The 16,638-nt window shown below is 34.7% G+C and overlaps 1 protein-coding gene and 2 long non-coding RNA genes across 4 annotated transcripts; 1 reads left to right on the top strand and 2 right to left on the bottom strand.

The window, feature by feature from the left end:
• Nucleotides 1-125: 125 nt before the first annotated feature.
• Nucleotides 126-6,980, bottom strand: LOC141486189 (uncharacterized). Its single transcript, XM_074183909.1, has 2 exons — nucleotides 6,564-6,980; nucleotides 126-1,257 (listed from the first exon to the last, which is right to left on the bottom strand). Exon 2 carries the CDS (start codon nucleotides 1,053-1,055, stop codon nucleotides 126-128), a length of 930 nt encoding a protein of 309 aa, XP_074040010.1. The 5' UTR covers nucleotides 1,056-1,257; nucleotides 6,564-6,980.
• An 81-nt stretch (nucleotides 6,981-7,061) lies between these two features.
• Nucleotides 7,062-9,092, bottom strand: LOC141486105 (uncharacterized). The gene is made up of 3 exons (XR_012467652.1): nucleotides 8,918-9,092; nucleotides 8,026-8,107; nucleotides 7,062-7,970 (listed from the first exon to the last, which is right to left on the bottom strand). It is a non-coding gene; the product is annotated as an uncharacterized lncRNA (long non-coding RNA).
• Nucleotides 9,093-9,973: 881 nt separating this feature from the next.
• LOC141486104 (uncharacterized) lies at nucleotides 9,974-15,630 on the top strand. 2 transcript variants are annotated; one of them, XR_012467651.1, is made up of 3 exons: nucleotides 10,160-13,446; nucleotides 13,523-13,692; nucleotides 13,743-15,630. It is a non-coding gene; the product is annotated as an uncharacterized lncRNA (long non-coding RNA). The 2 variants fall into 2 exon arrangements; XR_012467650.1 differs by having other exon boundaries at nucleotides 9,974-13,692.
• Nucleotides 15,631-16,638: the final 1,008 nt, after the last annotated feature.

Here is a 16,638-nt window from a genome sequence, read left to right as displayed (position 1 = left end):
TTTTTGAATGTTTCCTACACTAAATTAGTCAATTTCTACTAATTTTGGGGTGATAAAAACGAAATTCCACTTCCACAATTCCACAATTATATGTGAAAAGTAATAGATTTGATTATTGTCGTTACTCAACTTCGCTTATAAGCAGCTTCATTCACTAAAGTGGGATTATCATCATTCATTTCTGATACGGATTCTTCAGCAATTGTTGAAAGGATGGATATAGATGACTGACTGCTTGATGAAGAAGGCAGACCCATGGCTTTGGAGGGCAGACTATTGGAGGACGTTGAAAGAAGAATGTTATTTGTAGCAGGCAGGCTGTCAATTGTGGGAGGTGATCTGTCATTTGTGGGAGGCGGGCAGTCAACTGAGGGAAGAGAACAGTCAACTGAGGGAAGAGAACAGTCAACTGAGGGAAGAGAACAGTCAACTGTGGGAAGAGAACAGTCAATTGAGGAAGCCAAGCTCTCGATTGTGAGAGGTAGACTGTCAGGCATAGGAGACAGACTTTCAGGCATAGGAGACAGACTTTCATGCATAGGAGACAGACTGTCAGATGCAGAAGACAAACAGTTACATACTGCAGACAACCAATTGCACACGGAGGGCAAATCATTGGACTTGAAAAGAATTGGTGAAACAGTACTTGAAATGAAACTGGAATGATGAATACGACTGATCCCCTCTACGCCTTCCACCTCAATAGGTACATTTTGAAAAATACGTCTGGGTTTCATTTTCTTCTGTACAGACCTGCCCTCTAACGAATCAGTAATCCGTTTTGTTTTTTTTCTACCCTTTGGAGTTTTCAACTTTGCTTCATTTGGGTTGCCAATGTTCAAATTTTTCTCTAAGACAACCTTAAGTCTGCGTGTGTTATGTCCCACAGCAAAATTATATAAGGGAAGAAAATCTTCGTTGAATCCATTTATGACGATTTTGTAACGTTTCCCCAATATGAAACACTCCACCTTATTATCCTGTGATACTATTTCTGACCTGGGAATGACCGTCTGCATTCCATTGTCAGTAGTTACAAGTGCAAAAGCTGCCATGACGTGGATCACTCTTGATATATAAGTGAATACAACAATGACAACATTTAGCCAAAAACAAACAATGGAAAAAAAACAACGACGTAAAAAAACAACGACGTAAAAAAAACAACGACGTAAAAAAAAGACGTAAAAAAAACAACGATGCAAAAAATAAACGACGAAGCCAAAACAACCCAAAAGTATACTTCATCAACCAACCCTGAAAAAAAAAAAATGACTATTTTTCACAACGTTCAATAGACAATGATTTATTATTTTTTTTTTCCAGCAACTTTAAATCTATTAATTTTTATCTTTAAAAATTACACAAAGCAGGGAAATGTATTGAAATACATAAACATAAAAAAATAGCAAGTGATGCGAAAAATGAATAATATTTTTCAATATTTAATTCGTCTAAAATAACATAATTGACAATTTTCAAGCTAACATGTGACTTTTGCCATTTGCAAAAAATGTTTTCTCCATGTAGGTATTTCATTGTTCAAGGCATTAACTATTTTAATTTTCATACTTTGATTGTAGAATTTTAAATATTTAGCTGAGGATGAATCTATATATACCATAAGATAATTGAGTTACTATCAAAGCAATTAATTCAATTGACCAACATACAACTCTTTCATGGCGAAAAACCCGTGGATAATGTCACTTCAATCTCTACCAATGGCCAAATTAAAGAATATTTGAATTCACAAATATATGCAGAGCAAACCATCGACTTCCTTCCGAACCTTTCATCTCGAAATTCATATTGGGTACCTGAAGGATATGGGCGGTACCATATTCAGACTTACCCTATATACACTAATTTTTAAATTTACAATAATATGCAGAGTAAACCATCGACTTTCTTCCGAACCTTTCATCTCAAAATTCATAATGGGTTCCTGAAGAATATGGGCGGTACCATATTCAGACTCACCCTGTATACACTAACTTTTAAATTTACAATAATATGCAGAGTAGACCATCGACTTTCTTCCGAACCTTTCATCTCAAAATTCATAATGGGTACCTGAAGAATATGGGCGGTACCATATTCAGACTCGCCCTGTATACACTAACTTTTAAATTTACAATAATATGCAGAGTAAACCATCGACTTTCTTCCGAACCTTTAAAATTCATAATGGGTACCTGAACAATATGGGCGGTACCATATTCAGACTCACCCTGTATACACTAACTTTTGAATTTACAATAATATGCAGAGTAAACCATCGACTTTCTCCCGAACCTTTCACCTTAAAATTCATAATGGGTACCTTAAGAATATGGGCGGTACCATATTCAGACTCACCCTGTATACACTAACTTTTGAATTCACAAAAATATGCAGAGTAAATCATCGACTTTCTTTCGAACTTTTCAGCTCGAAATTCATAATCGGTACCTAAATATGGACGGTACCATACTTAGACTTACCCTATATAAAACAATTTTCGACTTTACTAGATATGAATGATAAAAAAATGAAATTATTACCGGAATTATTCAAATTATTGGATTTCAGTTTTATTATCATTTTCTCTGATTAAAATATATGGAGAGATTCACAAAATATTATACAAAAATATTTGAAAGCATTTCCGAATCAAATGATCCATAACATTCTGAAAACGATGTTTACTAGACCTTCACCATTTCAATGGCTTACCGCAATTTTTTATCACAGTCCTCTGAATCGGACAAACTGAGGGTTTCATGGAACACGTGTAACAAGGACTGAGCACTGTTTACAAATGAACTTCAAATGATACTGAATAACTGAATTCTATGATGGAACTGGGGTGGGAGGGTGAAGAATAAAAACCAATGCGCATGATCAATTTGGCCGCAGTGCAATTTTTACCTCCAGACAGTGCATCTATAAGGGTCATGAATTCTGAATAAAGCACTAAAAATGTAGCCTTCTGTTTCCGTTCTAACAAAAAATTCGAAATTTGCCACAAATATAAAAAATACATGAAATAAAGAAATGCAAGAATGATAATAATGATCTGAATTTGAATATGATTTTAGCCCACTTCCAGTAGTCCGAATAATCTAAAAGTTGACACACATATCAAGGATTGATCACAAAACAGGAATTTTATAAAAATAATGTATTAATGATGTTTATATATTCGGTTGGAAATTTGCAATCAATTGTACAGAATCATCTCGCAGAATTGACCAATAATTTCAGCAATAAAATAACATACACCCGGTTAATTTGTGAATGTCAATGTGTTTATCAGAATTACACTGATAATTTCGAAGTGTGGCTCCAAATGGTGAAACAGCAAAAACAATGTAACTCTCATGATACTAAGATAAGTTGATTTCTACTAGAATTATTTATGACAAGTGTTTGACACTGAAAAACAATTTTTCAGTTTACCTCAACTTCATTCACAGATTGTCTTATCTAAACTTGATAAATTATATACATCTCCTTTATTTTTAAAGGTACAGTACAACTTCGATAATCCGGACACATATCGTTCCAAGCAGCGTCGGATTAGCGAGGTGTCCGGATAACTGGATTAATATTTCAATAGTTTTATTTTAATATACATATGTACATTGTACATACTATGTACATAGCTTTTTTTCTAGGTATAAATAAATCATTGTACCCTAATTACAAAGAAGATTATGTTTATATTTTAAATTATAATATACATACATAATAAGTATGTATAAACAAATATGTATGTACATATGTACATACACATCCTGTATGTCCACGCAGGTACACAAACATTAAATAGAAATAAAAATACATTATGTAGGACAAAACATAAATTACAAATACAAGACAAAGAAATGCAAGTTTAAACGTTTTTGAAAAAACTATCAATTTTTTTCTGAACTGCCTTAGAGCTTGCTAATTCAGTCGCCTTTTCTTTCACGTTCTTTAAAAGCAAAATTTCGTGTATTGGTAAGTTATTTTCTTCAGCCCACTGAATTCCCAATGTTAATGCTTTTACAGCATCGCTGTGTTTCACTTTAGTGACAACAATCTCAATATTCCCATCTAAATCTTCATTGCTCTCTGCATCCTTAGATTTTAGCGCATCACCTATTAACTCCTCTTCAGTCAAATCAACAATGACTTCATTTTTGCCTAAAGCCCATTCAACAATATCTTCCCGATCCAAATTGTTCTCAGGATCTATCACAAGCAAGGAAGCGGTAATGGTTTTTAAATCTTCCTCGTTTATTTGACAAAGTCGTCTTTGAAGTTCTGAAAGTGGAATGTTCTCTTCATCAGATTCCTCTTCTTCTGCATCAGTTTTTTGGTTCGGCCATAATGCTATCCAACTTTTTTGGATATTTTTTTCAGATATGGACTTCCAAGCAATATCTAGATTAACAAGTGCATCTTTTAAATTGAATTGCTTTAAAACTGTAACTAAATCGTCACCTTCGTGAGCGATAATGTGATTTAGTAGCCTCTTTCTGTATGCTACTTTTATGTTTTGTATTGAGTTTTGATCCAATGGCTGTAAAACTGCTGTGCAGTTGGGCGGCAAAAACAATCAGGATCGAAATTTATTTCTGTCTCAGGTGGATGAGATAGAGCATTATCTACAAGTAACAATGCTTTATGAGGTCGGTTAACATCCGATAAAAAACGTTTGACGTCGGATATAAAGCAAGTCTTAAACCATTCGAAGAACAATGTCCTGGTCATCCAACCTTTGCTGGTTGCCTTGTAGTTGACAGGTAAAGTAGCATTCTTAAATGCCTTTGGATTTGCGGATTTTCCAAGAACTAAAAGGGGTAACTTATGAGTTCCAGCCGCATTGCAACAGGGCATAAATGTTACGCGATCTTTAGATATTTTTCGCCCTGGAGCTGATTGTTCCTGACCATGAACCCACGTAGTGTCCGGCAAGGCTCTCCAAAAGGCCGCTGATTCATCAGCATTATAAACTTGTTCACGACTTAGCTTCATTTCATTAACCACAGCTAGAAATTTTTCTTGAAATGGTACTATAGCACTTACATCGCTGGAAAGTTTTTCACCACACACTTTAAGAAAGCGTATTCCGTGCCTTTTTTTGAATTATCAAGCCAACCTGAACTCGCAAAAAAATCACTCTTCCCACTTATTCTTTCATAAAATTGTTTAGCTTTCGTCCGCAAAATCTCAGAAGAAATAGGTACATGAGCACTACGCTGCTGTAGAAACCATCCATATAAAGCAGCTTCAACTTCGGGATGTTCTCCCTTTCGGATAACCTGCCTTTTACCTGAAAACATTATGTTTCATAATAACATTACCTGCAATAAAAGTTAAATCATACATACCTGCTCCACTGAATGACTCCGACACAAATCTTCTTATTTTAATTTTGTTTTTCTTTATATCACTTACAGTTGATTTTGGAACGTTAAATTTCTCAGCCACACGGCGTATGCTTCTCACCTTATCAAGAAAATCTAATATTTTACATTTCTCCGCAAGAGTAACTGTATTATGCGGTCGTTTATTTGGCGCCATTTTTTTTTTAAGATTGACACACGACGCACGGTAACTAAACGATAACTGACCGCCAAAGGCGCCAAACCCGTTAAGTTGCGAACAATATTGGTTTTGACAAGTTTAAAAAGGAAAAATCCGCGTTTAATATCGATTCGTATTGAAAACATTCATTTGTCCGGACTACAGAGGTAAAATATCCGGACACCTAGGAACGCCGGATTACTGGAGTGTCCGAACTAGAAAAGTTGTACTGTGGTTGATTGACATTTGGGATTTCCCATATATATAATAATTGGCACTTTTTAACCTAAAAATGATTTTTTTTCTCTTCTGGTTTCGCCGGAAGTAATACCAACTTTCCATTTCTAAATGAGACACCCTGTTGTTATATGTAATTGACTGGTCTGATAAGTTTTAATACTATGCTGTACTGTGTAAAGCTTCATGGATGAATAAAAAATAATCTATCTATCTGTATATCATCACATGTTCGGTTAGGGATGATCATAAGGAATCCAGCGAAACCTACCAGGTTTAAGGCTGTTATCTCCAAAGACTACATAGATATCGCCAATTATTGTGTCCATGAGCTCAATGAGTGCGAGGGAGAATTTATTGACCTGCCACAAAGACTTTCTCTCTTCCACTCATTGAACTTATGGATAAAATAATTGGCAATATCATCGTAGTCTTTAGAGATAACAGCCTGATGCCTGGTAGGTATAGCTGGATTCCAAATGATCATTCCCGTAACCGAACATGTGATAATATACAGGGAATTCCACTTAAAAATCTAAAATTGGTATCACTTCCAGCGAAATCATTATGCTTACAATCTACAAGCAACTATCAAAACGAACAATCAATTCTGTTTTTCAAGGCTCTTCTTCTGAATAGAAAAAAAATTCAATGTTTATTTTTTTCTTTATAATAATCAATTCGGAATATCTCCTGAATTTTGTAAGTGGGTGTCAAAAAAAGCACTTTTTCTACATGAATGCATAAATTATTGATAATGAACGTACCTTTTAGCAGCTCCAATATAATTTGTTCGGAGGTAAATTACCTACCCCACATTCCAAACAAGTATATTCGGGAAGTGCCTTGGAGATGTCCAATTCCAAGAAATTAATACATTTTTCATGGTATATGTGGTAACACTGTGGCAAGACCCGATCTCCTCCAAAAATGCCACATCGACAGCATCGAATAGCAGAAACAAAAACATGTTACTCCTACAAGCAATATAACTGGGAATGTAAAGATTTAAAATACTCCTTGGTCGAGTGCAGGTGAATGGAAGAGAAAGTATAACAGTTGAAATCATATGATACTCGAAATGAGATAAATAAATAGGGTATCCAAAGCAGTTTGATAGCTTCATAACAGGAATTTAAAAAAAACAACAATTTTCAGGTGTATATATACCATCAAGATTATCTTTCAAATTCGAAAAGCCCTGTTACCCTACAATCATACTAGGGATTATTCATTTATAGTTAGTCTTTTTATACTCACGTTGAAAGAAGGGCTTGTCCAATATGCTACAAGTTCGGCATTCCTGCAAACATTGGTTTAAGCCTGTTAAGGGTCTGGTACAGATCATTTGTTTTTTATCTCCATATAAACATTTATATGTCCAGGCCAGTCTGTCTACCTCCTTCTGAATCTCCTCTACAAAGGGCCTTCTATTTTGTTTAACATCCTCCGTCTGCTCTTTTGTAAGATGTAACCTTTTGCATTTGTTGCTGCCACATCTCAATCCACAGTATAAAAAGTCGTGGGTTTTGTTACAGTTCTTTCTTCCGCACTCTCGGAATAGTATGTAATCCTTGCAAGACATGGTGGATGGTCTTGAATGAATTTTTTGAATTACACAATGTCTGAGAGTATCAAACACATAAAAAAACAACAACCCCATATAAAACAACAACGGTCCTTAATTGGTTCCGTTTCCTTTCAGGATTGCATACTCTTCGCTTCTTGTCTTACAGAAGGGGCAAATAAAGCCAGACAATTGGGGATTAATACTGTCGACATATAATTTTAACATGCAAGTTTGGCAGACAATGTGGTAACACCTTATGAACATGGCGATGTTCTCCATCTGCATGCAACATAAACTGCAAGATGAGTCTGTTTCACCTCCATCAATGTGCAATTTTTGGCAACTGCCACTACAACTGCCATATTTGTAGCGTTTACATATGCCATTGATCTGTCGTGAACATACAGCTTCTGGTATAATTATTTTATGGATTTGTTTGTTTCCACGCAGATACAATAACTTTTCTGTTTTTGTAACGTGCATGTAGTTGCATTGCCTCCCCTTCTGACAACTTAAAGTATTCATATACTCCTTGCAGTATTCATAGGAATGAATTTTAGGACAGTTATCCACAAAACACCTTTCCAATTGATAGTCTAGACACCTTAAAGAAAATTAAATCAAAACATTGCAATTTTTTGCATTATGCTGTACAATACCAATCTTCAGCATCGAGGTCTCCTTCTTTCCGAATCTCGCCTTTATTATCATCTGACCTTGCCATACTTTCAATGTTGTGTTCTAAAAAAAAATATCGAATCTTCACAAAAAAAACACAAGATTGCTGGCCGTCCAGAGCTGGCTGCCAAAATTTTTGAACACTCCTGACCATTGGCGGGCATGTTTCCTCCTTTTCGGGTTATTGGATTGAAGTAAGCGTGGCAAGTAGCCACGGCTACGCGATAGCACAAGAAATCATCATATCAACGAAAGATATTCATTCGATCCTAATAGAGGGAAAAATATTGTTTTTCCAGGATTCGAGGAAAATTTTTGTCGAATATTTCGTCTTCATGATATAATATCATTGCGTATCGCGTCGCCGTGGCAGCTGACTGCTTACTTCAATCCAATAATCCAAAAAGGGGGAGAAACATCCACGCCACTTGTTGATCAGGAATGTCGGAAATTTTGGCAGCCAATTTCACATTGGTGATTCTATTTAGTATACAAGATAATAATCGATATTTGAATTATTCAAAATATACTACTGAATTTTTTGAATACTCAAATCATATTTCATCTTTTCAATATTTGTTATGAACACACTACCGAATTTAACAACTTGTTTTGCTGTGACAATGAATGAGGTTATGTAGGATGGTACCGCCAATTTGTGTAACGATTCACTCACAAACGATTCATCGATAGAAATTATTTGATAAATCCATGACCAATGCAGTAAAATATTCCAGCTATTTTGAAAATTGATAATGCATCGTTATTTAAACATTAGAAATAAATTCCCATCTTATTGTAGATTGCTATTTTGAATAATACGGTTTTCGTTTGGTCAATGATTTCTCAACATTGAGATATAACAAATCTTACCTATTCCCAAACAAGCACTTGATGTGATATCGTTTTCTAATTGGATTACAACGCACACCTCACAAACTAAATCGGAAAATCTACTACATATAACAGACTCACAAAAGTAACACTCCAAACGTCTTTCGAAGTGAAATGAACATCTTCAATCTTCTCAACAAAACCTAACAATGCCCTCCACCTCCCCCCCCCCCAATAATATAAGCCGTTTCACCATCGCTACCGAAACTATGAAGAGTTTTGGGCGCTGTTGCCAGCTTACTTTCTCGATGTATTAATTGAATACCAAGACGTCCTTTCGACAACAAAACTGTAGGTGTTTATTGAAATTGAATGATAGTTTGAAAATATTTGTTATTCAGAGATAAGCATTTTTTTGTTCAATGAGTCAAATATCGGTTAGAAAATAACTACTTCACCTCAGGCACATTGAATTTATAATAATAATATTCGTCTTTATGCATCTATATGAAATGATATGACAAATATAAGTAGATGGAGGTGAAGTTCAGCATATTTGCTATTTGTAATGCATTGTTTGGAGCTTTTGGTGTACCAATGAATATTACTAGAGTTTTATCACAACGATCACCAAGTGATCATTTTCAAGAGAAAGATTAATGGAACACATTTTGTTTATGTGCATGCAATGACGTTGGCATTGAATGAGATTGAAAGTACCTGAATAAAATTTCAAATTTCTAGTTCTCGATGCCGCGCCCCCTAGGACCCCACGCCCGGGTACTGCACTCCTTGAACTCCCGGGTAAAGAAGGCTCTGAGCATTCTTGGCTGCTGTTGACCGAAGAGTGCATCACGATCATACCCTAGTTCAATCAATAAATGTTTAGTTTGTTTGAAGGTGATTGACAATGTTTCATGATGAATTTCACTAGTTCGGACTTCCATTGTCTACTATATAAAATGATTTTAAATCTCTGGAACAACTAAAAAAGAAGAATTGAAAATGATTAGCTGAAAATAACAATTATATTAACCAAAATAAACCTGAAACGAAATAATAGTGAAATAAAATACAAGTAAAAATAGAACAATTGAATAAATAAAAATAAAGAAAATAAAAATAAAAAGTGGAGCGATTCCAAGTCACGTTAGTTCACGACGTTTCGATTGTTAGTATCTAACGGGTGATGACTGTCATCACCCGAAGACGATTGTAGATACTAACAATCGAAACATCGTGAACTAACGTGTCTTGGAATCTCTCCACTTTTTATTTTCATTTTCTTTTTTCATTTCTTTATTTTTATTTATTCAATTGTTCTATTTTTACTTGTATTTTATTTCACTATTATTTAATTTCAGGTTTATTTTGGTTAATATAATTGTTATTTTCAGCTAATCATTTTCAATTCTTCTTTTTTAGTTGTTTCAGGGATTTCAAATCATTTTATATAGTAGACAATGGAAGTCCGAACTAGTGAAATTCAATAAATGTTTAGCTTATGAAGAACCATATAAATCTACCACGCGAAACGAATCACCCTTTCTAAATATAGATGTAAATGAAGAAAGAATGTATAAGAATTGACCGTGAAGTTGTCTAGACTTTTTATAACGAAGAAGTGTAAATATAGACTTCGTAGCATTTAACATCAGATTCTTTTTGTCAGACAATGATCATATTGTTTTCAGATATGAATCAATCTTGTATTCGTATGGTGGAAAACAATGCATCAGTTGAGTATCATCAGCAAAGATTCGTACAGAAGCATGTTCTATTCTATTCAGTAAATCGACAGCGTACATTATGAAGAGAAATGACTCTAAGATAGACCCTTGCGGTACACCGGACATAATATTTCTGGAGGTTGATACATTCCCATCGATCACTACTCTCTGTGTTCGATTTGAAAAATATGATTCAATGAATTTTGTGACACTCGCAGAAAAACAGTAGTACTTGAGTTTAGAGCACATCAAGTACTGGTTGATGGTGTATTAAGACTTCGAAAAATCAGGAAGAAGCAGAAAAACTATTCACATCAGAGGCTCCGACTACATCAGTTAGAACTGATACCTACGGCTAGCGCTGTAGGTATCAGTTCTAACACAATATTTGTCAATGTTTTTTTTTGTATTGGATTTTCAACTTTCTACAGAGCTACAAATTTAGATACCAATAGGTACACACCTAGGTAGATAGGTATTGGAGAATAAAAAAGTATAAATGTATCGTCTTCATATTTATCTCATCCTCCATATATATTTATCGATTCCTCTACAACAAACTTCCAAACATTCAATACTTAACAGAACTCATATGCTTTATGAGTCGGAAAATTGGCAACCGTGTCAGACCTCGAAACTGCAAGAATTTCAGTCGAAACTAAAAAAAGTGGGTTACTATGGTTACGGATCACCCGATTAGTATTTTACTACTTAAATAAGGCGAAGCAATGCAGCTGCAGAAATCTTTTCTAAGAATTCAGTAAATTTCTTTCTCTTTTGATGTTTCCCGAACCTTTTTTGTTTGAAACTAATTTTGAATATTTAAATTGCATTAGGTATCTATTCGGCGGATTACGATTACCTACTGATTATGAAATTTCATTTCAATACACAAGTAGGTTGGTAATTAGGTACCTTCCTAATTTACAGATAGGTATGGACTGGAATGTGCTGTTTCAATTATTTTCCATGCTTTCCGACGAAATAACATACAGGGTGTCAATTTGAAAACTTCTCACCCTTAATATCTTCTTTTCAGTAAACGATATGAGGAACCGAAAAATGGTTTTATTTTATTGTCAAGAGGGACACTTTCAAGAACTATCTGTAGCCCTCATGGTTCAACCCCCTAGTAGGGGTAGATGTTAACCTTAGAATTTCAAATGGGAAGGGGAGTCAAGTGACACATCATTTTGATTGTCGTTCAATTCTGATTCCAACATAAACGAACGGAAGTAATTATTAGAACGCCTATTATGAGATGGCATGGTTTGACCAGAACTGATAAGAATATTAGGTGGTACCGTTCCAATTCTCTATTAGGGGTAACATTAGGCATTAGCTCCAAACAATTTACATCAAAAAGTAGTCTGATAGTAAAACGTAGATGGTAGTAAAGTTATGTTTGGTAAATGCGCAATTTTTAATTCTCATCGTAAAAAGTGTACAGATGACTGTCCTTTTTTGCAACTTCTGCTGTAAAAATGTTCTGTTTTCAGGCAAAATGGTTTACATTCTGAACACAACTTCACTACCATCTACGTTTTACTATAAGACTTCTTTTTGATGTAAATTGTTTGGAACTGTGCCACAAGGATCAGTTTTAGGACACATCTGGAAAAATCACTCTTTTTGATGATGATACGACGATACTGTAGAACAACAAAACTCAAATGTTTTACACAATGTAATATCAAGGAGTCGTGTGGTGTGATGCCAATTTGTTATCCTTCAATATCACTAAAACAAATATTTCAGATGTGTTCTTGATGACCTGTCATTTGGTGATAACTCAGTGATCAAGAACGAGACTCAAACTAAATTTATAGGTATTTACATTCACAATAAGCTCAAATTTATTGAACATATCAAACAACATAAAAGTAAAATTTGTTCTGGATGTTATGCACTGAGATTAACTTCAATAAATTTGGGAATCAAAACCGCCAGAACGGTGTATTAAGCACTCGTTGAATCTCACCTACGTTATGGAATACCGTTTAAGGGAGTACACAATTCATCAGCACTTCTGTATGTATTAGCAGTATTAGTCCTACTGCAGAAACGGGCTATCAGGTACATGTGTAAGATTTAACCTCGTTATTCATGCAGACACAAATTCGTTGAGGAAACAATTTTAACAATGATTGCTTTGTTCATTTTGGAATCGGTTTGCCTCATTTACAAAAATATGGCTTCATGCAATTCTTATAGCAAGGCATTGAAATTGCCAATTCTTTTAACAAATTTAGCCAGGATTTCTATGTATTACATTAAGGTCAAGGCGTTCAATTACTTGCTCTCAGATATTAGGCAATCCAGACAACTGTCAAAAAATTCTAATATGGTGGATTGTTGGCACATATTAGTATTGTTTACATTGATTTATATAGACATCTGTTTAGAACACACACTTTTCGCTACATTTTGGGGCAGTTTATGATTTTCTTTTGACTCATTATTTATTATTTAATATAACACTCATTGTATCGGCTGGTTTGGCTAAACTTGACAAACTAGGTAAGTATGAAAATGAATTTCTCAATCACAAATAAGCAAAAAAGCCAAAACATAAGTCTAAATAAATTTTTTTATTTATATTTAAGCAGCTACGAAAAATGCCATTAACTTGTATTGTCGTGAGCTGTGGTAGCAGGGCAGAAAGGGATAAGGTATCTTTTTTTTCTGTTCCCAAAGTCACAAATTTTCCGCATGTAGTCCATTTAAATGTATTGTCTGCCAAAAGAAGAGAACAGTGGATAAGATCTATAAGAAGAGATGATCTTACTGAATCGAAATTAAAATATGAAAGAGTGTGCAGCAGGCATTTTGTACAGGGTAAGTCTTTCATATTAAATTTTTATTTTGGCAACAAGTATATGTATGTTAAACTATGTAAATCATATTTTTGTAGGAAAGCCTGCAGACTTACAAGATATTAATAATCCTGACTGGATACCAAATCAAAATATGGGCTATTCCACTAAATCTGCACTTAAGAGACAACTAGATGTAGACAGAATGGAGAGATTGCAGAATAGAAAAAAAATGAGACAATTCGAAGAAGTTGATGATAACCCTGAGGTAACAATAATAACAAAGATTATCATTTTCAGTTATATATTTCATTTTAGACAAATGTTGATTCTGGAAGTGTAGAGGAAATCAACCCAGAAGAGCAAGACGGTACAGCTACACAGACCGATTTAACTGTGGATCACTTAAACAAACAATGTGAAGCAGTAGATTTCTTAAAATCCAAAATTAATATTTTGTCATGTAGGTTAAATAAGACTATTATGACTTACGAATCATTTCATAATGATGATCAGAAGTGTCTGTATTATACTGGTTTAAATTTTTCATTATTGAACATAGTTTTTCAAAGGATAAAGCCTTTTATTGCTGTGTCTTCTGTAAGTGCATTAGATCCATTTCAGCAATTTTTAATAACTATGATTAAATTAAGACTTAATGCACATTTTAAAGATTTGGCATATCGATTTGGAATATCACAGTCAACATGTTCTACTTATTTTAACTCATTATATCTCTAATGTATCAAAGATTTAAAAATCTTATTATATGGCCAGATAAAGAGAAAAATTTGAAAAACATTCCATCATGTTGTAAAGAAGTATTTCATGATAAAACTACTGTTATTATCGATTGCTTTGAAGTGTTTATTGAAAAAGCATCAAGTTACGTAACACAACAAAAAAGTTGGTCAAATTACAAACATCACTATTGTATATTCACACAACAAAAGGTGTAATTTATAAATAATTATTTATTATCAAAATTCATATCACACTACAAAATCTGGCCCACGCCATTACCCGACATCTTATTCGTGAAAAAACCCTAACTCTCGAACCTCAATTGCCAGTACCCCTCTAGGCACTGTCAATTGTCAGGATCCTGTTGAGGTGCATTCACAACGTACGTAGCATATATTACACTCCTTCCCACTTAGCTTGTTTCCAAGATCCCAGCCACGGTTACAAATCCAACCTGTCAGGAGCCTTACTAACTCTTTGAGATTTACGAACCAATGATGGAGATGTCTTTGAATACTTGGGAGAGGAAACCCTGACCCTATCATTTTTAGCAAGAGATTTAGGTATAGGTGTAATAGGATTAACAGAACTCTTTGGGTCTACTACTTCAACTGAGGGGGGAAACTTCTTTATTTTTTAAACCTTGATTCTCTATAGATTTCTGCTCATGAAGGTTTTCACTATTACTCTCAGGCCTATCCGACTTTTGGAAGTTTTCTACCGCCGACTTATCTGTTTTATCTGATCCATCTACGGAAACATCTATTTCTGGAAATTGTAGAAAAGTTGGTTTCAAATGATCCGCGTGAACATACCGAACTCTTCCTTCTGAGGTCATAACTAAGTAAGAATTTATACCAACTGCTTTTAAAACTTTAGCTGTAACCCACTTCTTCAGCTGTGTCATATATAGCATCACTGACTGATTCACTAAATACATTATATTTTCACGTCTTCCCTTGTTTTGTCTCTGGGCTACGACTTGTTCTCTTTTCCTTTCTACCTTCCCTTTTAAATATTTTGGATGAAACATGTTTAGTTTAGTTCGGGGAACTTGTTTAAATAGCAGTTCGGCCGGTGACTTCATTGTGACGGTACTTGGAGTGTTCCTGTAATTAAACAAGAAATTATCCAACTTATGCTCAATTGAATCGCATTTCTCATACAAATTTCGGTTGAAAATATCATTTTCCATAGCTTTTTTAATGTTCAATACTGACAATTCATCCTGTAAAAATACTTTTTTCAAAGATTTTTTTGCTGTCGAAACGCATTTCTCTGCACTGCCATTAGATTCTGGGTGATACGGTGGTGTGTTAATTACATGTATTCCATTGGATCTACAGAATTGATGAAATTCGTCACTGTTAAAAGGGGGTCCATTGTCTGCCACCAAAACTTCAGGTAGACCGAATCTACTAAAAACTTCACGAAGTCTTACAATTGTCTTTAGAGCATTTGTTCCATTCATTCGAAAAATCTCTAACCATTTTGACGTGGTATCTATCATCAAAAAGAATTTGTAGCCTTCCAAATCAAAAAAATCAACATGAATTCTCGAAAAGTTTCTCTCACTTTTTTCCCAAGCTGATATGCTGACATTTTTTTCACGGTTACTCAATATTTGGCATGCTTGACATTGATTAACAAATTGCTCAATATGGTCGTTGATATTTGGCCACCAAAAATCGCTTCTAGCTCTCAGTTTCATTCTTACAATTCCGGGGTGACTTTCATGTAAAATTTCCAACAGTGCACCTCTTAGGGATTCTGGTATTACCACTCGATTTCTCCAAGTTAGGCAATCACATTCTACACTCAGCTCATTTCTTCTTCGAAAATAGGGCTTCAATTCTTCATTGTTGCAGTAAGACCACCCATGTTTAATGTTTTCAATGACATCACTCACACATTTGTCTTTCTTTGTCTCTTCACAAATCAGCTCTGCCGTAATAGGCAGGTTATCTTCATATGTGAAAGCAAAAACTTGGTCCTCTGCCTTACTGTCTTCGAACATCTCAGAAAGCGGCAATCTCGAAAGACAATCAACATTTGGCATCTCACTAGCTTTGTATTTAATCTCATAGTTATAAGCCCATAATGTCACCGCCCATCGCTGAATTCTAGCATGAGCTAAAGTAGGCAACCCCTGTTTTTCTCCAAAAATGGTTTTTAATGGCTGGTGATCAGACAAAATGGTAAACTTTCTTCCATACAAAAACTTGTGAAACTTGCGAACTGCAAACACGACTGCATACGCTTCTCTCTGTACTTGAGCATAATTTCTTTCTGATGGTGACAGCGTACAAGATGCAAACTGGATTGGCTTACAAACACCGTCTTCTACCAAGCTTAAAATTGCTCCCAACCCATATGGACTTGCATCTGCAGCCACTATAAGTTCCTTATTAGGGTCGTAGTGTGTTAAAGTAACACAGTTCTTAATCATGCCTTTACATTTTTCAAATGC

Source organism: Leptinotarsa decemlineata, unplaced genomic scaffold (genome assembly GCF_025532065.1).
Source record: "Leptinotarsa decemlineata unplaced genomic scaffold, Ldec_3_MD MMD2_tig00026347_RagTag_RagTag, whole genome shotgun sequence".
NCBI lineage: Eukaryota > Metazoa > Arthropoda > Insecta > Coleoptera > Chrysomelidae > Leptinotarsa > Leptinotarsa decemlineata.
This window is presented reverse-complemented; position numbering and strand designations above follow the sequence as displayed.

What these genes read in the sequence shown, in the direction of transcription:
- LOC141486189 (XM_074183909.1), bottom strand. Translation starts at nt 1,055, where the DNA reads ATGGCAGCTTTTGCACTTGTAACTACTGACAATGGAATGCAGACGGTC.